This window comes from Gallus gallus, chromosome Z (genome assembly GCF_016699485.2).
Source record: "Gallus gallus isolate bGalGal1 chromosome Z, bGalGal1.mat.broiler.GRCg7b, whole genome shotgun sequence".
Classification (NCBI taxonomy): Eukaryota; Metazoa; Chordata; class Aves; order Galliformes; family Phasianidae; genus Gallus; species Gallus gallus.
In genome coordinates this window covers 57,875,497-57,896,973 of record NC_052572.1, presented here as the reverse complement: position 1 = coordinate 57,896,973, position 21,477 = coordinate 57,875,497, and the positions used below count along the sequence as shown (strand labels likewise).

Genomic DNA, 21,477 nt, shown 5'->3' with positions numbered 1-21,477 from the left:
GAATATACTTCATCCCAGGAAGGTCTTTTTAGATAAAACCAGCAGACAAAACCGAGTTGCAAGTTAGCCGCTCCTACATAGTTGTAATGTTTGACATTCATTAGGGTAACGCCCACCTCAACATACTATACTTCCTTTTGGACCTCACTTTATGGATATCAAATAACCTTGTACCATTCTTATCTATATCCAACCCAGAGAAACGCCTGTAATTTGCTAAAAGCTGTATTTTTACTGAAACAAATAAATGACTTGAAGCACACATTCCTAAACTGTTCTCCATCCAACAGTCACAACTATTTTGGGAATACAGCAATCTTATCTTAGCTGCCCTAAATCTCTGCCAGGTCTCAAAACTGACAACACTGTTGGGCCTCACTGGTAGAAAATGGCTGTGGAGAAAAGAAACCTTCAATAAGTCTTTATTTATCTGTATACATCAATTAAATTCATCTTCAAGAATTATTTAATTTCAAATTTAATTTTTTTAATTAAGTTCCAGATCAATATTTTGTTATATATCAATATATCAATATTTTGTTATATTTACAGAAATCAAGGAAGGCTATAGAATCAACACCTGTTTTGGTGTTGATTCTGTCTTGGTTGGTGTAAGGGTCAAGACTTCTGTCTGTGCAAAGCAAGTTTCCATTTAGCAGTGGGATGCAGTCCACCAGTAAGTCTTCAATCCAGACTAAGCAGAAGGAGGATATGTAGTTTATATGATGAAAGAGAACATGTTTACAATGTTTAGAAAAATACAGGTATCAATGTATACAGGAATAAATATTTATTTTTTAATAATAAAGGTTTGAAACACAGCTTTGTTCTGCAAGAATGTTAACAAACTATTTGCCCTTATCAACAAATAGGATTTCTGTAACTGAAAAACTTCCCAATTTCCATGTACCAAATGCTTTGTGAACAGAAGCAGTAGAAGAGGAAACGACATATTCTTTGTGTACCTTCATTAATGTTGGTGTGTTAAAGCAGGGCGGGACTGCAGTCACCCAATGAAAAAAGGTAAATCCTGCAATGGCCGTAAGGAGGCAATGTCTGGAGTTCAGGGGAAGAGAACAGAAAGAAAACTGACAAGAGTTTCTCGTCAGAGGAAGAGGGGGGAGGCTAAGCAAACAACTTGTTTGACTTGTTTTATACTTCTGTACTTCTTTTTTTTAAAACTGTTGCAGATGAAAATCCAATTATACACGAAATTTTAAATTTCATTAATTTGCGGAATGACTCATGAACTTGCAGAACTACTCTTATGGAAGTTATGTTAATGATATATATATACGTGGCAAAAAAAATTAGTTGGATCTTGGTAGAACTTTCAGCACCTTTTTATCCACAGGCATATCACAGTAACTGGAGACCTCTGGAGACTGAGTATGGTAGAGAAATACGAACCAGTGATTCTGCATTCCAGTTTGTCTGCCAGTACCTTGGATTAAGTATAAATATACCCACAAAGTGCATATCTAAACGACTGTTTAAAGCATAGAGCTCCAGCTGATATACACTGAACAAACAATTTTTGGACTGCTCATCATCTTCTGCGTCTGTTCATGATCAGCCCTTGGCAGACCTCCCAGAGCCATGTAAAATCTCAGCATGTATCTGTGGGTTTGCTCACTTGCAAGAGAAACGCAGATGCTGTGAAGGAATTGTTAGAAAATGAAATGGAAACAACAACAACATGACATAGAAACCCAATCAATCTCCAGAACACTGCAGGTGCATGCAGATGCTGCAAGATCTGGATTAAGGCTCTGTGCTCCTCCCTGCAGCTATCCCGTGCTGGAGGGCATCCGCCATGCCTTCTGAGCCAGGCAGGGCTGCCATGTTATGCACAGGGTGATGCAGGCTGAGTTCTTCCAGAGTATGTCCTTCTGTGTAGGTACGTACGGCAGACCTGAACAGGATTTCTGAGGGTTGTTTCAAACCTCCTGTCTTATGCCTAACTTCCCAACAAGGAACGTAAAATTTACCTTGTGCTGGATCAGCAGAACCCTCAACACCCTGCTGGACACTGATCAGCATGAAGCTTTTCCTGTATTACTGCCTCATTTCTGTGTGACTCCAGGATTTCAGTCACTGACGGCTTTGGTTGCTGTCACAAGGCATGTAGCAATAGAAGGGGCGAAGCACACGAACTTGCCTACGTGGAGTACTGAGTCAGACAGGCCTTCTGCCTGCAGCTGAAGGACTCCGTGCTGTTCTTCCCGTCACAGTGAACTCATGTGCTTAAAATCTGAGGCAGAGTGGAAAGCAAAACCTGTACATGCTATTGAATCACTTCAAAGGCCAGTGATGAGCGCACCAAGTGCAGGAAGAGCAGGGAACGCCTCAGGCAGGGGATGTGCCTGACCCACCCTGCTTCTCTCCTGGAGGCTGAAGCCATTCTGGGGCCTCACATACACCCACCCATCCAACTGCACCGACTAGGGCTGCTTCCCAGCAGCTGGCTTTGATCTGCGGCTGGGCAGGACTTTGTCCTCCTGCTTCAGGGAGCGTGGCTGGTAAGGGAAGGAGCACTCCCTGAAAACTTCTTGTTCCTCCTGTTGGCATATGCGACCTCAGCACACACATACATGTCCAGAAACCACTGCTGCTCTTATTACCCTTATTATAGAGAATATCTGTTTTGATCACAGTTACTCAGTCATGATTCAACTTCCAGCAGCTCTGTGTGACCATGACAACCCCTGCCGTATTCTGGAAGAGCTGTCATTACTGTTGTTAGTCAGGAGCTCAGTTCTGTGAGGACTCCACGGGCTGGGATACTGGGAAAGCTTTCTGACCAAGTACCCAGTTAGTACTATGGACAGGAGCCTCAGTGCTGCGGGACACGTCTCAGTCCCAGGTTGAGGCCACCACAGGACGAGCAGCTTTGCGCTCAGGACTGTGGGAATCCACAAGCCTCGGCAAGAGGCTGCGGGAAAAGGCCTACCACGGGGGGAGAAAGCAGTAAAACTGTCAGTAACTCCACTTGAAAGTTGGAAAGTGTCGACACTTCCCCCTCCCGCCCCAAACCTTGACAACAGCCACACAACGCAAGCCGCTCCTGCGTTGGAGGAGCGAGCTGGGACGCCCTGCCCCGGCCCCCCCGGCCCGGCAGGAAGAGGAGGGACTGGCCGCGCGGCTAGGCAGCGTTCTCCCCTTCGCGCCGCCGCCGATCGCCCCCCGCCTGCAGCCTCTCCGTCCGCCATGTCCCAGCCTGGCTCGGGGCCCCCCGGCCCCGCCGCGGTAAGGTGGGCAGGGAGCGGCGGGAATACGGGGCGAGACGGGCGGGGGGCACGGCAGCTGCACTGATGGACCCCGACACCCCCCCCCCCCCGTGCCCGGCCCGCAGTCCCGCCGGCACCGCCCTGCTGCGGGGCTCGGTGGCGGCTGGGGCGCGGCCGTGGCCACTCCCGTGGCTGGTGCCGCCCTCAGAGGGAGGTGGCTGCTGGGGCGCGGCCCGTGCGTCTGTGTCCCTTGCCGTGCCGTGCCGTGCCGTGCCGTGCGGAGCAGCGAGCAGCGAGCAGCGCCATGGCTTTCGCGCGCTGGTGGTATGCCATGGTAAATGCGGGGGTGCGGCTGCGGCCTGCGGAGGGCTCCGCACAGCGGCCGCGAGCGGGGCCGCCCGTTTGTGGCACGAATGAGCGGGGAGGTGGGAGTGACGGTCGTCAGATAGGCGCTCTTCACGTGCTTGTGTTGTTGTGCGTCAGGTCCTGTGGAAACCTGGCGTTTTCTGGACGTAGCTCCGAAATTCTGCCGCGACCTTTGTATAAGCGATGCCGGAACGTGGCCTCGTTCGTGCTGACGGCTGTTTTTGTGATGCTCTGAATAACGCAAGCTCTCGAAGTGACTAAACTGTGCCATTCGATCAAAACTCAGCAATTAGTGATTTGCAGTGTAAGGCAGAGCTTGCGTGGGTTTGTTCCTGCTTTGGGTAAAAATTCTGCAGTGTGCCTTTTTTTGGAAATGTGTGTTTAACTGCAGGTAGGTCATGGAGCTGCCGGGAATAGCTTTGGCTTGCCGAGCAGTCTCTGAGCAAACCTCAGCTCTCATGGCTCTCTGTGGTTCAGCTCAGCTTGGTCAGTGCTCATTAGTCTGACAGGACCTGTAATTGCTTGGAAGTTGTCTGAATTATTAGTCATAGCAGGAAGCAGTCGGTCTTTCAGAGGAGTGGTGAGGAGGAGCCTGCCCTCTGTTCAAGTTTTAGAGAAACTATTTACAGTGAAAGGTGTCTTTCAGGGAAAACTTCGATTTAACGTATTTCCTGAATAGTTGCTGAGGTAAATGGGATCCCCCTCATTTCTAATTGTACTTCTCCATTGCTCAGAGCTGCTTGGTTGATGGATTAGTGATGTTTCTGAGTGTTATTGGTTGTATTAAGTCAGTGATGCAGCATGGTGATGATAACGCAGAGTCACAAGTAGGAAAGTTTGGGAACTGCTGCATTAAGTGATGATGACTCTGTAGTCCCGGGCCACTGAATCCTGGGTAGGAAAAGATACTAGGACTACCTCGTTGCCTACATTCACAGAGGGAAACCACTCCTCTTGAGCTCTGCTGGAAAGCAGTCTGTGTAGTTACTGGCACCAGTACATCTCCACTGGCCTTTGTGTGAGACCAGTGTCCTCCCCGTCCATGTGAACATCTATCATTTACTAGGGCAGTTTCTTCCTGGAGGACGTAGTGGTCTAATAAATGAGGGAGTGCAGCAGTAGAGAAGGAAGAGAGGAACAGACACGTGAGATTTGGTGGTTGTACTGTTAGGTGTTAGTTTGGTTGTTTTTTTTTTTTTTTTTCCCAGGAGATGTGTGCAAAGCATAATGCAAGGGCTGTAAGAAGAATCTGGCTTTCACCTGTGCTTTCTGTACGCTTCCTGGATGCATCTTTCATTTGGCAGTCCTTTGAGCAGTATCAAACATTTCTGTCTTTTTCCCAATTTCAATTGAAAAATGATGGTCAAATTCCTGTCAGCATAAAATGATTGTCTTCATCAGCAGCAGCAATGCAGAGTTAGTTGAATTCAGCTGAGAGTGTTGCAGGCAGACTTCCCTTCTTACCCAGTTACTGAGTGTCATTGCTGACCTCTGAGATGCTGTGCAGCGTCTTTGAACTGATGGCCTGCTGGTGCTAATGGAACTCCTGAGGTTTAGAAAGAATGTCTTGGAGCAGGACCTTTAGCTGAGGTCTGATTGTTACAAGTGTAAGCTGCGGGTGCAGTTGTACATTCTGTTATTAGTATTTTGCACAGCATTTGAATCTGAGGGTAAATGTGCTGAAGCAACAGTGTCAAGACATTTTTGTGCATGCAGAACAAGATGAAGATCTCAGGATAAACTTTGTTGTTGATGATGTTTCTTTGTTTTTTTGTTTTGTTTTGTTTTTCCCCCAGATGTTGTGATTTTGAGCGATTTTGCTTGTTTTGTACTCAGTGAAAAATATTTGGTGCCAATTTATTTTTCCAACAACCACAGGAAAGTGTTGCAAATAAGTTACATTTCAAGCTTAACTGACTAAAAGTGCATGCTGGCTCTTTTTGTGACAGAGCTGGAGCTGCTTCTGCCATCAGTATGGGTATATTGTTACCGTGTGCATATGTTTCTTTGGCATTGTAAGAAAAGTGAGCAAGAAAAAGGGTACAATGCCCAAAGCAAAAGCAACCTCTGTCACCCACATGGACACATGAGAGCAAGGCATGCATACCATCCCAGGAAAGCTTAGCTGAGTTTCTTGCTAAGCAAACTGATTAATTTATTTAAAGTAGAAGACTCAGCGCTTTGGAAATGCAAAGCGAAAGGGAGCTGGTGAAGGTAATTTTTAAGATAGGGTCTCTTCTCATATCTTAAACATAAGCTTTTCATGGAACCAGCGTGATCTTCATGGAAGGTGTGTTAGAAAGTTGTGCTTTCCTAGTTTACCTCCTGAGGGTGGCAGACTTTCAAGTGAGATAATGTGTTTGTGACTGTTTTATTATCTGAGGCCAGAGAGCATCAGTGCTTAATGTGTACACAGTATGTGACTCCAAGTGACTGGATAAAAGTCACTTTGGTGGGGACTTATTTGCTTGTTCCAAGTGTTTAAAGAATATTTTAATTTTAAATTGGAGCCTCATTATTGTAGATGCTGTTTGACACAGCTTTCTGGTGGGAAGACTTCAAGTGCCCAACCTCTGCCTGACTTGAGTTTAGGTGTGGCAGAGTACTTGGCCTCCCTAGGGTGCTTCAGGGCTGTGCAGCTGATCTCCTTGAGGGATGGTTGAGGGAATGCTGGAGGCAGACCCTTTGTCCTGCCTTTCCCTCTGATCCCCAGGCTCTCTGTGGGAACCTCAGATTGCTGTACATGACAGCCTGGTCTAGAGGTGGGAGAGGAGCCTTGACACTTAGGTTGGGATGCTCTTCACTTCAGCCAGGTGCTGGGACACTGTAGTAGTCCTGGGACTGAGAGCTCTCTTGATGTTGTGATCCTGTCTGGTGTGGGTTTCCTTGGAAGGTAAGAAGATGTGGATATAGGGAGGAAAGGCAGTGTCTGGTTTGGCACTGGCAGAAATATGGTGTACACAGTAGGATCTATGTAGGGTTCCTGCTGTCTGTGACTTGCAAAGGAAAAAGAGAATCATTCTGGACTTCAGTTGGCATTACTGTTTCTAAAGCTTCACTCAAATCTGGGAGAGCAAACCAACGAGAGTGACAACATACATGCAATATACAGGAAGATGTGCTTGCTTTGTTATCCAACTTCCATTATGATAATTAATATCCACTTGGGAAGCCAGTAAAGCCTTTCATTCTATGCAGTATGCATTTGCAATTGTCCACAAGCTATCTGTGTTGATAACAGTAAGAGATGCAGCTGGATTCAGGGTAGCACTCAGCTTTTAGAGTGTTGTGCTGCAACAAAGATGGCAGGAAGGGTGAGGAGCAGCTGATGGTCCCTGGGTGTGCTCAGCGCAGAGCAGCGGAGCTGAAGAGAGCCCTCGTGGTGGCTGCAGCTCCTCACAGGGTGTGGAGGGCAGCGCTGAGCTCTGCTCTGTGTGACAGCGACACGGCCCGAGGGAACGGCATGGAGCTGTGTCAGGGGAGGGGCAGCTGGGGGTCAGGGAAAGGGGCTGCACCAGAGGGTGGAGGGCGTGGAATGGGCTGCACAGGGCAGTGAGTACAGCCCCAGTGCTGGAGTTCAAGGAGCATCTGGACAGAGCTCTCAGGAGCAGGGTTTGTGCTTGGGTGGTCTTGTATGAAGCTAGGAGTTGGACTGGATGATCCTTCTGGGTCTCTTCCACTTTGAGATATTGTATGACTGTGAATCTGCGATCCTATGATGAGGGTGTCCATGTAGGATCAGAGCCCGGTCTACATAAAATAATTTTTCTGAACAGCAGCCATAGGTCCTGAACCTTTTAGCTGTGCTGGCCCTGGAATCACCTTTTTATCAGTGAAAGCAGATCTACTGTTGTTGCTTTTACTGGTGTGTGTGTGGTGTGTGTTTGCTGTAGTAATAAAAACTAGATAAGTGGGTTAATTGTGTCTTTACTGAAAGTGCTATTGTAGGGTATTGAATTAATCCACCTAAATCTTACCTGAAAAGACAAGCAATCTGGTTTGGTTTCCTACTGAAAAGTCAAGATTGGAATATGAGAATAGTATTTCCAATTCTAAAACTTTTCAAGTGCTTTAGTGATACCTGTACTAATTTTAAAATCTTTAATTATTAGAAGTTGTTTAAAACAACCTGTGAAATTTTTGTCCTGTACTACCATAGTGGAAATGGATAAGAGACATGACTTATTTTTTTTCCTTTTTGTTCTATTTGTCCATTCAGCTATTGCATCCCCAGCCTGTCTGTTGCTGTGCTTGAGCACATTCCAGCTGAAGATAGTCTAGTGATACATGACTCATTATTTTATAGGTATAGTCATGCAAAGAAAATGCCGTCGGAACTCATTACTTAAGTGGTTTAGCAAACTTCTCCTGCTGCTCAGTCTTCAAAACAAAAAGAAATGGATGGTTCTTAACTCATCCCCTCTCTTTACTCAGCAACATCAAACAGTTTTGAATCCTCATTCTCTGATGTCTGATTTGCTCTGGGAAGTTATACTAGCTGAGATATTAGATAATGGCTTTATTATGTTGCTTTTTTTATTCCTAGGGAAAATTACTTGCTTTTAGCATTTTTTTTTTTATTCTAACATTAAACAGTGTGCTGTTGAAAAAGATTTTTTTTTTGAGGAACCATACTCTGTTATCAGAAAGCACTATTCAGCACAGAAAGCCTGTGCTGAATACAGTACACTTGCTGAATATTCTGTATGTTGCCACACATGGAGAACAAACAGGACTAATGGCACATTGAGTTAGGTGGGAGGAAGTTTAATGTCTTGGATAGGATGACACAGGAGGTTTGCAGAGGAACTGTGCTTTTTGATGTGCTCCTGTGCTTGAACCATGACAGAGTTTATGTTATGTATTAACAACGAAATTCTAGAAATAGTAATAGCTAATTTCTTCCACGTAAGGAGGATTGGACATCATGAGCATGTGAACTGTTATGAAGAAAGTTTAGAAGTTGGAGTGCATGGTCATGGTTGGACATGTAGTGCTGATCTGTTGGAGCTGTTCAGTTTCTACAGGAGTATGTGGGACTGACAGCAGTACCGAAGCAACTATCAGAGAGTGCCATGCTAATCAAGACTAAGTGATGATATGAATATCTTACAGAACTTCCCACAACAATAGTGTTAAATGTAGTGCTATTGAAATCATTACTTTCTGACTGAAATCTGTTGAAGTCATGCAGCCGGACAGTGGAGGCTGGTCATGAATGGTGTCCCCTATGGGTCCAATGGTGTCCTATGGGTCAGTGTTGGCACTGGTGATTTTCAACATCTTTTTCAATAACTTAGTGGGACTGAGTACACCCTCAGCAATTTTGCTGATGACACCAAGCTGAGTGGTGCAGTTGATAGAATAGAAGGAGGGGATGATATCCAGAGGGACTTGGACAATCTTGAAAAGTGACTCTACAGGAACCTGATGAACTTCAACAAGGCCAAGTGTAAGGTGTTGCATGTGGCTTGGGGCAATCCCATACAGAGTGGGAGAAGAACTCCTTGAAAGCAGTGCTGCTGAGGACCTGGGGATTCTGGTAGACAAAGAACTGGACATGAGCCAGCAGTGTGCATTTGCAGCCTGGAAGGCCAATGGTATAATGGGCTGCATTAAAAGAGGAGTGAGAGGCAGGGCAAAGGAGGTGATTGTGCCCCTCTGCTCTGCCCTCATGAGGCCACATTTGTAGTGATGCATCCAGACTTCGGGACCTCAGCAGAAAATTTCTGAGCTGTTGGAACAGATTTGGAGAAGAGCACAAAGATCATCAGAGGGCTGGAGTACAGAAGGCTCTGGGGAGATGTCACTGTGGCATCTCAGTGCTTAAAGGGAGCTTATAAACAGCAAGAAGACACACTTTTTATGTGGTGTGATAGTGACAGGATAAGGGGAAAAGGTTTTGAAGTAGAAGAGGGGAGATTTAGATTAGCTATTAGGAGAAAATTCTTTATGCAGAGAGTGGTGAGGCTCTGGCCCCGGCTGCCCGGAGAAGCCACGAATGCCCTGTCTCTACAGGCATTCAAAACCATGTTGGATGGGGACCTGGGCATCCTGATCTGGTGGGCCGCAACTTTGCCCACAGCAGAAGTATTGGAACTATTTGATCTTTAAGGTCCCTTCCAGCCCAAGTCATTCTGTGATTTAGAAATTCTGTCCATTAGTGAGAAGAGAAATGTGTTGTTCTGTTCTTTTGTATTGTGGAGATTGAGAGATGCATCATACGTGCATTAAGATATTTGAGACTTTCTCAGCATGGAAGGTGTAATTCAAGATCTTAATATTTACACATCTCTTTTTTTTTACTTACAGCAGGGCGACAAGAAGGCAAGTGGAACTTCTTCCAAATCGGGAGAGAAAAAAGAAGCAACAGAGGTAAATTCAATAATGCAAATATATTAACAAGAAAAAATCAGTAATAAATTACCTCTGGTATAAATTTTTGTCTTTTGATAGCAAAGTAGTAATTTTCAGATAAAACTGATTACCATAGTCACACAATTCATTGCAGGTATGTGTAGTTTTGTCTTAAGCTGCAAAGCCACCTGATGTTTTCTTTCTTGTCTCCTGCTTTCACAAATTCTTCAATTTAGTAACAGTAGAAATGATCTCAGTGGATTTGTGTGTTCTGCAGTGCAGGTACACTTTCTGGCTTCTTGATTGTTGGGAAGCAGAAAGTGGAGTGTTCTGTCACGCTTTCTATCTTGTTTGTACCCTGGATTTTCTTCCAAATGGGAATATTCATGCATAGATTTTTCACATCTGGGCCACATCTTGGCACATTTGCATACATGTGGTCAGTGCTTTATTTTCAGTAAATACTGCTTTTTGAAGATACGGCTTTTTCAGGAATGAAGCTTTCCTGGTCAGGAGTTCATGTTGGGATATAATGTTGAGTTTACAGCATGCAGTTTTGTAGTCTGATCATTGAGGCTGTTGATGACAGTCAGAAACTGTATGGGTTGCAGGCAGTGTTTGGAACAGTACTTTGTACTTCTCCCAGGAGGCCTAAGCCCTATTAGTCATACAGAGATATATTGTGTGCTATGGTGAGTCACCCTTGTGCCGCAGAAGAAAATGTTGTCTGAGCCAGGATGCAAGTGCCAGTAGTGATCATGAATTCCTCTCAACTGGTGCAAAATGGGAGCAGTACTTTTCCAAGGAATGTTAGCAGCAGGTTTACAAAGAGAAGAATTCACGGAAACATCTAGAACTTGTTGCCTTCAAATATCAGTTATTTGTGTAAGGGAAGCTGGAAGTAGGTACATCTGATACTTTGGTCTTAGCAGAAGCTATCTGGAAAAAGAACTTTGGCTAAGCTATAGTGCTTTTAACTGCTGTGTCTATCAAGAGCAGTTATTACTCTTATTACTGTCTTAAGAGGTAGATGATTAGAGCAGTTGCCAATCTTTCCTGACCAAATACCCAAAAGGGGTGTCTACACTGGGTACATGATCCTTTTATCTCTAGACAGTGTAGTTTTCTTCAGCAATGCTGGTCATTTATACATTCCTAGTTTTTATATCCTTTTTTTTTTTTTTTGATTGTATGTTGTTGCTTTTAATGTAAAAATGCTTACCATTTTGTGGGACTGGTGGGAGTTGAAGTCTGCAGTTTGGATGGTGGAGTTACTGTTCCAAACTGGCAACAGAAGACTCTTAATAAGTTTATTGTCTGGATGCTTTTGCTTTTACAACGGTATTAAGGTTCTAATTTACGTCTCTCTTTCTTCTAGAATGTTAACTTGAGTCTGTTTGGTTTCTGAAAACAAAACCAAGACGTGGCCTTAAAATGTTATGCCCATTTTTCTTTACCCTGGTTCTTCATAGCAGCCAGTGCTAGTTACTTGGAAGTACCTATGGTGCACTAATTCTCAGTGCTGTTTCATCTAGCACAACAGAGAAATACTGTGTAATGGTTTGATAAGTCTGTGAGATCCTGCTCTACAGGGCCTCTTGAACACTGCCAGGGACGGTGACTCCACCACCTCCCTGGGCAGGCCATTCCAGTGCCTGACCATTCTGTGAGAAAAAGTTTTTCCTTATGTCTAATCTAAACCTCCTCTGGTGCAACTTGTGGCCGTTTCCTCAGGTCCTGTTTGTTGCCTGGGAGAAGAGGCCAAACCCCTCCTCATCACAACCTCCCTTCAGGATGCTGTAGAGTGCAATAAGGTCTCCTCTGAGCCTCCTCTTTTCCAGATTAAACAATCCCAGCTCCCTCAGCTGCTCCTCATAAGGTGTGTGCTCCAGACCCTTCACCAGAAGTGTATGTGAGTGAAAGGAGATACAGGCAACTCTTTATCCGCATGATCTATAGATAAGATGTGCACGTGTTATGGTTGTACTGAGCAGCACTCACAGAGACAGATTCAAATTACTGGATATATACCCTATCTCTTTGTGTCTTGCCCTTCAGAACCTAAAAATTGCTAAATTCACATTTTAAAGAAGATCAGACACTGACCTATTGGCCTTGAAATGTTTTCATTGCCTGTGGATGTGTGTGCGGTAGACATTAGCACAAAACGATCATTGTTGGAATTGATGGTTGCCCATGCATTTGAATCCATTTTATGCGTTTGCAGCTGGGGTATACGTTCCATGCTGCAGAACATGCTGCTGTTTTCCCATATCCATGCCTCTAGTTCCTCACTCCGTGAAAACTTGACATGTTGTGGTCCTGAGTCAGCATGTTTGGAAGATACCATTGCAAAATGTGAGAAATAGCAAATATATTTTCTTCTCCTTTCCTCCCAGTGTTCTAAGTCTTTTGGCAGCTTTTATGTGAAGTTTTAGTATGTGAGAGACAACTCGCGTAGGTTTTCATCTTAACAGCATCTTCAGGCTTTTGCGTACCCTTCCAGCAGTTTCAGGTCACTTTGGAATTTGTGTACCATCAAGGAATTACTGCTACAGAATATTTTGGATGCTAGATAAAGAATTTTAAGGGGGAAGAGGAAAATTCACTGCATAGAAACCCAGGATAGTTTATAAAATATCTTGAAATTAAACTTGCTGGGCCATAGATTATATTAATCTATGAGTCTGTGAGAAAGGTTATCAAGGTACATCTGAGCTATTTTTACGTATGTTTTTGCTTTATTTTGTATCTACTGTTTGCTACTGTTGGAGAGAGGGAAGTTGGTTGCCTGAATCTTTGGCTGATCTCAGAGAGGTAGATACAGTGTTACAGTGAATTGCCTTGTCACACTGTCATGTTCTTTTTCTGTGTTTGATACTGCCCCTTCAGAGGGATGCTCCTGGGGACAAAGTTGTTAGCAAAAGGACTCAACTCCTCATTTGAGAATCTCAGCTAAACTGATTCAAGCACAAATCTTCATCCTGCCCTACTCTCCTGTGAAGCATTCCAAAGTGTTAGGCAGTCCGATAACATCTGTTGGGTTCAGAGTGAGACTTTTTTACAGTATTGAGCTTTTCTTTTAATTGTACTTTAACGTGAGACACAATAAGCAATTTTGAAGTCTATGCATTAAATACAGCAATGCTTATAGAAGGAACAGTGGTGCTAAATCAAAATTCAGGTAGGCATGGTTCAAGATTAGTTAACTTTGGAAAAAATAAGTTCTGGTATATTTAAAGATACATAAACATGACATTGTCCATTGCAGGCTGTAGTGTACTTCAGTACATATTTGTATGTGTAATTCCTGGTTTTGATGCAAATATTCCTGTTGTGTGCGATAGCTGTTTGAAATACACCTTCTCTGTTTCGAAGTGGCTTATGCTGGTGTTATTAACTACACAAAATCTGGAAAGAGCTGTTATCTTTCCATTGAGTGAAATAGAGTGAAATATCAAGGGGAGTTTCTGTGTCAGTCTAATTATGTAGTTATTGCATTGCTGCTGTCTGAATGTGAAAAGGAGGACTTGATCTTCAAGGTATTTTCCAACCTGAGCAATTCTATGATTCTATAAAAGGGAGACAGAGTAATATGTTCTAGGAATTTGAAGCCCCAGATTAGAGCAAAGATGTATTTTAACAGAGGTGGTATGAAGTAAGATCCATATGAGTATGTCCTGCCATTTCAATTCATGCTTTCAAGCAGTGTAGACGGAATATGTGCCACTTCCTTAGTTTGTTATTCTTTACTAAAGAGGAAATATGTTGCTTATTTTGAAAGCATAATAGCAATAACTGGCTTTGAAACACTATTGTTCTTTTAAAATTGATTCTTTCCTCTAACAACAGGATTTCTCTAACATTTTAAAATCCTGATGCTGGATTTCTTATCCAAACAAACATTAGAGTTAGTTGGAGTCCACGAGCATTATTCTGAGTAATGACACTATGACTGGTATGAAGGTGGTAGGATGCATGTTACTGATTCAGATTTTGGAGGATCATGAGCAACTTTGATGAGAACATTTGTGAGATTTCTTTCTGCTTTGATAACAAGTTACTTATTTTAAACTGTATTGTTGTTTATTCTTTTTTTTTTTTCCTTTTTCTTTTTTTTTCTAAGTCTGATGCTTCTTGGAATGCCAAATACAGTGCTTTCAAGTTCCTAGAGTGCACCTTTGCTTTAACAGTGCACAAGCTTTCTGATAATAGTCTTATTCTGTGTAATGGGAAAACACAATTAACCAACATGATGATCAAAATCATTGGATCATTTGAGGAGTCTAGGGTTTCATGCATTGCTCTTCAGAAAGAAGAACAATCAGTAAAGAAAGATCAGTGTGCTGGTTTAAAAGTTATGTACTGTTACAGATGCACTCATATTTTTATTCTAATTTGAAAAGTCACACTCTAGATAAGACTTTTATATTCATTGAATAGTTAATAAGAGAAAAAAGATCGCTCTGCAGGTTAGTATGGCTCTTTCTGTGGATCCCAGAGGGAACCTAGAAGATTGACACTGTCCAGCGCTGACTATCAGGGGACATAGAGTGGCATTATGGGAGTAATGCATGCATCAAACCTCTGTAGGAAGAGTGGTTCTGGGCAGTAGAGTACTGATTTGTTTGCCCATTCTTCTTTCCTGCTTTTTTTTTCTTTGGCTAAGATATAATTATATCAGGTAAGTTTTGATATTCACTGGGAGTTGTTATGATTCGAGACTCTTTCTACTTGAGGAGGAAATTTGTTGCTCACGTGATTGTTGAATCCAAGATTCAATCCAAGAGGTTGGTATACTGCTTGGAGTTGTTAAAAGAATTTCCTGAACAGAGATGTTGATGCGATGATTTTTTTTCGTAAAATAAAACTTCACTGTAGTTGTTCTTAGAGCAAAATTAAAATGAAAAGATGGAATGGTGTAGCCCATCATGGACATGTAATCAATATTTCTAGATACCAATAATACTGCAGTTCTCCATTGGGAAGATCTACATATCAGAGTGATAGACATTACATCTCCACTCTATTAAAAAAGGAACAATTAAGATTCTATTCTGAAACAGTGTTTTGGCTTTTTATTTTTACGTAACTTCTAATATGGAAGGGTAAACTATAAGTATCTGTATGACACAATTTTGATTCATTCACACACGATTCTGTACAGGCCACGGATTCACACAATCACAGAATCATAGGGTTTGGAAATGATCTCTAGATCATTAAGCCCAACTCCCCTGCAAAAGCAGGTTCTCTGCAGTAGATTGCACAGGAAAACTTCCAGGCAGGTTTTGAACATCTCCAGAAATGACTCCACAGTCACTCTGGACAGCTTGTTCCAGTGCTGTGTCACCTTCAAAGTAAAAAAGCGTTTCCTCATATTTATGTTGAGCTTCCTATGTTCTGTTTGTGCCCATTGACCCTCGTCCTGTCACTGAGCACCACTGAAAAGAGCCTGGCACCTTCCACTTTGCTCCTGCCCATCAGATAGTGATAAGCATTGATAAGATATCCCTCAGTCTTCTCCAGGCTGAATAGTCCTATTTCTTTCAGCCATTTTCATATGGAAGATACTCCAGGCCTCTAACCATCTTTGTAGCCCTCTGCTGGACTCTCTGTAGAAGTTCCCTGTCTTGAACTGAAGAACCCAGAACTGAGCTCAGTACTTCAGATGTGGCCTCACCAGGGCAGATCAAAGGAGGAGGACCACCTCCCTCAGTCTGCTGGCCATGCTGTTTTTAATGCTCCACAGGATACCACTGGCCTTCCTTGCCATGAGGACACACTGCTGGCTCATGGCCAACTTGTTCCCCACCAGGACACTGAGATCCTTCTCTGCAGAGCTCCTCTGCAGCATGACAGCTCATAGCCCAACCTTTTAGCTTTACATAGAATGTCCCCTGACATACCAGATGGTGGTGAGGCAGGACAAGGGGCCATACGTGGGCTGTGCAGTTCTGTGGTTATTCCTCCAGCTGGAAATGAGGGCAGTGTGTCCTGCTCCAGGGTACATTCTTGTGTTGGAGGAGAGAAGGAGGGGACGTGGGAATCTACATACAGACTGTAAAACTGAAAAAAAAAAAAACCCAGAAAAACAGAGAGACAATTATTGTTTTTCTTTTTATAAAAGAAAAGTTGTTTATTTTGTGTTCTGGTCTTTATATTATTGTTATTTTACTTTGTTATTGTAAATTGTTGATAGTCCAGTCTTGGAAAAAAAAAAAAAAGTGCAAATGAAACATCTTGACTTCCTGCTGAAGTTTGGCACTTGTTGTCCAGACCTAAGTCTACTTCTCTGCAGTATCTCTGCCACTTGTTTGATCTCTCATTTTCCCTTGGAGAGGAATGAGGGAAGGGGACAGGAAGAAAGGACTCACAGGAGCCTTGTTTGTCAAAAGAAGAATTGCCAGGACATGAAGGCTCCATGAGAGCCCACAGGATGGCCTCAAGCTGGGACTCCCTCTGGTGACAATAAACTTATATTATCCTCACATCCATGCAGTGTTTGAGGTTTCTGGGAGTTAGGTCCCTCTGCTGGACTCTTCCCGCTCCTCAGGTGCAGCAGCTCAGAGGCTGACAGTCCATGCCCTGCCCTCTTGCTCAGGACTTGGTGAAGAAGAGATGAGAGGTTGTGGGGAGGGACGAGGGTGTGGGATGGGAACGATGGGCTTGTAGGAGTCTTGGCTGTCAAAAGGAAAATTACCAGGAAATAGAGGCTCCGTGTAAGCCTGCAGGATGGCCTTGAGCTGCGGCTTTCCCCTCTAACAGTAAACTTACAGGATGGGAGAATCAGCACCGACATTGGGGCGGCCATTTGGATGGAGGTGGACAGATGCTGGTGCCCCTGCAATGGTGTCTGGGGCACGATCTCTTCCTGGCCAGCCTGACAGTGATAGGGTGGTGACCAGCGTGCTCTGATGGAGGGGGATCCACTTCCATCAGGTTGTCCTCTGGAGGTGGATCCACCTCCATGGGCTGTCTGTCACTGTCAGGTGGGTCTACCTCCATGTGCTCGATGTCATCATCCCTTTCCATCAGCCGCCTCTTCTTGAAAGGTGCCTGATCTGTCCTCAGTCCACCAAGGGAAAGCTGCTTGTACATTTCCTGTGGAGACCAGGCACCACTGGCTTCTGTGGCTCAGCAACTGGGGTTCTGGACACAGAGTCCCTGTGTTTGTAGGGGTGGCCATGGCAATAGGATTCTGAGTGTCCCATGGTGACCAAAACATGCCATTTGGGAGTTGGGGCCTATGGCTCTTGCTGCGAGATAGTTGAACGAATGTACCAAGTGGGCCAGGCAAGGGGGTTCTCGACCACCCTGCAGCTGCCTTGTGTGGAGCTGTCCTGGTGCCAGCAAGTAGCAGAGAGGGGCAAAGCATACTGACTCCCTGCAGAGAGCCATGGGAGATGCAATCATGAAAAACTGTTGAGTTTTGTGGGTTGCATCAGCTGTTCTTTCCCATTCCTCATCCCCACCCCTGGAACTTGAGAAGGTGGCATCTCTTCTGCCCTGATCTCCAAAGGAGAGGAGTGGGGAGGAGAGTGCCCACTACTTGGCACCTGTGAGAAAAGTCAGATTTCATCTTTCATGCTCCCAGTAGGCAGCTGTAGTCAACACTCACACCCTCTCCAAGCCTTCTCAAAGCTTACTAACCAGAGGCAGATCCCTCATGCTGCCCTGGGATGCCATGTGTCTTGGACCCTCCCCAGCTTGAGGCTCATGGGGTGGATCCATAGGCTGAAATATGAAATATAAAAATGATGAACCCTGCTGCTCATTTCAACTTTGCATATCCAGGTCAGGAGGAAGCCTCAGAAATGACCTAACATTTTAGGTCACTTGCCTAAGCTGAACAGTCCCATGTCTCTCATCCTTTCTCCAAAAAAGAGATGCTCCAGGACCCTAAGCATCTTTGTGACCCTCTGCTGAACTCTCTGTAGAAGTTCCCTGCCTTGAGATGGGAAGTCCAGAACTGGACACAGTACTCCAATGTGGCCTTACTAGGATGGAACAGGATGGCAGGATCACCTCCCTCAACCTGCTGGCCATGCTATTTTTAATGCACCCCCGGATACCGTTGGCCTTGGCCTCAAGGGCACACTGCTGGCTCATTGCACTGCTGTCCACCAGGACACCCAGGTCCTTCTCTGCAGAGATCCCTTCCAGAAGATCAGCCCCCAGCCTGTACTGATGCATGCAGTTATTCCTCCACAGGTATTCCTCCATCACATTCTCCTCCAGGCTGCCCAGGTCTTGCTGAATGGCAGCAGAGCCTTTTGGTTGTCAGCCATTCCTTCCAGCTTTATATCATCAGCAAACTTGCTGAGGGTGCGCTGTATCCCATCATCCAGGTCATTGATGAAGATGCTGAAGGAGACCAGAACCAGTACTGACCCCTAGAAAATGCTTCTAGCTGAGACCCAGTACCGACCCCTGGGAAACACTTCTTGCTGCAGGCCTCCGAAGGACTCTGCCACTGATCACAACCCTCTTATCTCTGCCAGTAAGCCAGTTCTCAGTCCAAATCAGTGGCCACTTGTCTATCCCACACCTTGTTAGCTTGCTTATGAGGATATTATTGGAGATGGTGTCAAAAGTCTTGTTGAAGTATTCTAATTATTTTCAGAAATAAGTTGTGCTTTGATAATTCATTAGTTCTGTTGTTGTTAGGTGGGGAAATGAGATCTGAGTACAGCTAAAAGGTAATTCTTTAGCTGATCGGGTCTGAGACTGTCACAGGAAAAAATATTTTTTTTCAAGGAGTGGAAGACAGAACAGCACTGATGGATTTGCTGATAAAAGGTGTCAGAGCTGGTATGCTTGGGGGGAGTGTTGTACTTCTCAGCCTCATTATTTTAATAAGCCTAGGAGAATGATGAACCTGGTTGCTTGCCATTGCCAGTTTTTCTCCTTTTACAAGTGTATCATGGGATAGATAGCAGAGAGGTTACTATAGAAAGATAACCCTGGAAACTGAAAGTTATTACTCAGCCTGTTATTTTCAGTGTTCAGTAAAGGATACTGCTTTGGTGGTCGTATAAATCTCTGTAACTTATCTCTAGGTTGTCTTTCCTACTCAAAAGTAAAATATTGAATTTCCTTGTTCTTCATTTCTTTCCCACCTGTATCTTTACTATGATTCCAGTTACCATGAAACAGAGAAATGGTTCAGCTACTTTACCATTTCTTCCTTATACTGTTTAATTGATTAACATAAATTAATTGTTGAAACAAGAATTTATTTCACTTGAAACATAGATTTCTTACTATTTCTAGTCCAGACTATCCAGGTGGGCATTTCCTGTCTTTGGGTGCTGCTGAAGACAAACAGTACCAGTGTGCACATGTCTCAGACAAATCCTTTGCTTTGCTGCTAGCTGAACCTGTAAACAGGAAAGTGGCAGCTGCTTTTCTCTGCCTGGGCAGAGAGATGACGTCCGTGGGCACTGGGCTGGGCTCCAACACCCAGCCAGAACTGTACTGGGTGGTACTGGTCTGCACGAGTCTCCAGTGGCTGTGCAGGATGTGTCCTGGTCTGGAGGAGGTGGCCATGTTCTTAAACTCTTTAAGGGGGGAAATCACCATTGCTTTTCCTTTTTTGTGACACGGTATGAAGTCTTGCTTGGGTGTCATTATTTTCAGTAGTAATCACGAACATTTTGATGTGGATATCTTACTTTGTTTCAGTCTGTACTGCTAGACTATATCTTTGTGATGTTAGTTTTTGCTAACTTGTCACAAAAGTCCTCTCCCCCAGGCTCTGACTGGATGTTGATGGTTGAATGTGCACCATTGCTTATGGAGATGGTTTCCTGGTTTTGGAGCTAAACTGCAGTGAAAACATGACATGGAAATAACCTTAATTCAGAAGATTATGCCTGCTATTCCGTTGCAGTAGCTATTGTATAATCCTTTGAAAACTGGTGTTTCTGAGTTTGAATGCAGGTTTCCTGTTACATTATCTGAGCCATCATCGTTCTACTGACTTCTCTGCTGCAGAGAGTAATTAAATGTAAACACTTCATCTTATAGATCTTGAGCTTCCATTTGTCAGAGAAAGTGGCTTGGTCTTATTTATCCATCTGCTGCCTCCAAAGACTTGATACATTTTACTGTGTTCATTATTAATGTCTGCTTTTTCTAGTCTTGACTAGATGTCATTTCAGCAGTTGCTGAACAGTGCAGGTTCAGAGAGGATGTCCTGTTTTGTTTCAGTTGCAAATTTACTTATTAAGTAGAAAAGCCATCATTTTGCTCTTAGTTTTGTATCTGTACTTCCCTACCTGAGATATTTTGTTACTTCCCATTTTGTTAAAGTTATTTCTGTAGAGCAATAACCTACCCATCTTACAATTAATACTTTAGAATCTTACTCATAAATTGTTCATGTTGCATATATTCTGCCCAGAGAGGCCATGGATGCCCCATCCCCAGAGGTGTTCAAGGCCGGGTTGGATGGGGCCCTGGGCAGCCTGCCCTATTATTAGATATGGAGGTTGGCAGCCCTGCCTGCGGCAGCGTGGGTGGAGCTTGATGATCCATGAGGTCCCTCCCAACCGAAGCCATCCTATGATTCTATGATATGGCTACTGTTGATTTAGCCATTTATTAAAAGAAGTTACTCTGCCACAGGAAATAGCATAGATCTGTCAGAATCACAGAATCTTCTTCATCAACATTTCTGTTTATTATGCTTCTTTCATTTATTTTGCAGAAGCCAGCAGGTGCTAATGTCAGTCAGCTTCCCAAAACACAGACAAGTGGAGTACTGCCTGCTGCTAAGGTAATGCACGATTAAAGACATGGACTCTTTGAAAAGTGAAGAGAGTATGTTGTTATTCTGTTACCTAGAGTGAGATAGAAAACAATGTATGTTTGCCCGCATTTAGCATCACTAGGAGATGTTCATATCTTGCTAGAAATGTTAGGAAATTGAAATAAGAGGGGAATGCAAGTCAGTAGAAGACAACTTCATTTGACTTATGTGGCTGTGTTTCTTTTTTTATTCTTAGATATTGCTTGTGTGTTTAAATTCTGTTTATCCAACAGAATCAAATGAGAACAAAACACTGATTTCTACCTTTGCTTTTATATTCCTTCGAGCAGTTCAGTTGTTCAAGAAGTTAGTTTAAGAGACATTATAAAGATGATTCGCATATTGGAGTACGGTTGGTACTCCATGAAGAGAAACGGTGATCATGGCTTTTAAGCATCCTCAGGTCTTTCAAAATATTGAAGTAGGAAGTTGAAAATAAACTTTTAATTGTGGTCACACATGATCTGATGGCTGTAGTTGGTGTAGTCAACTGTTAAGTGCATATTCTATAACAACAGATATGCCATCATTTGAAATATCAGCAGCACATACTTCTGCATTTTAAGGACATTTTCCTCTTCCTTGGTCAATGCTGTTGTAAAACAATACTCCCAAAATATATTGAAGCATTATCTAAACAATTATTTCTTTCTGTACATTAAAGAATAATGCAAGGATATAAACCTTGTTATCCCTACTCTTTTGTGT

At 43.6% G+C, this 21,477-nt stretch overlaps 1 protein-coding gene and 1 long non-coding RNA gene across 27 annotated transcripts in view; one reads left to right on the top strand and one right to left on the bottom strand.

Moving 5' to 3' along the window:
• Positions 1–406: 406 nt before the first annotated feature.
• Positions 407–3,299, bottom strand: LOC107052359. The gene is made up of 2 exons (XR_005842671.2): positions 966–3,299; positions 407–694 (listed from the first exon to the last, which is right to left on the bottom strand). It is a non-coding gene; the product is annotated as an uncharacterized LOC107052359 (long non-coding RNA).
• The window catches only part of CAST (calpastatin), a 61,144-nt gene continuing 42,783 nt past the window's right edge, over positions 3,117–21,477 (top strand). For 7 of the 26 annotated variants that reach the window (NM_001398412.1, NM_001398409.1, NM_001398421.1 and 4 more), the window contains exons 1-3: positions 3,117–3,249; positions 9,909–9,971; positions 20,668–20,736. In NM_001398412.1, coding sequence (NP_001385341.1) covers positions 3,211–3,249; positions 9,909–9,971; positions 20,668–20,736 — 171 coding nt within the window. In that variant the 5' untranslated portion in view covers positions 3,117–3,210. Of the gene's footprint in view, positions 3,565–9,908; positions 9,972–20,667; positions 20,737–21,477 lie in introns of all 26 variants that reach the window. The other 19 variants (XM_046905320.1, XM_046905319.1, XM_046905324.1 and 16 more) reach the window with 7 other exon arrangements.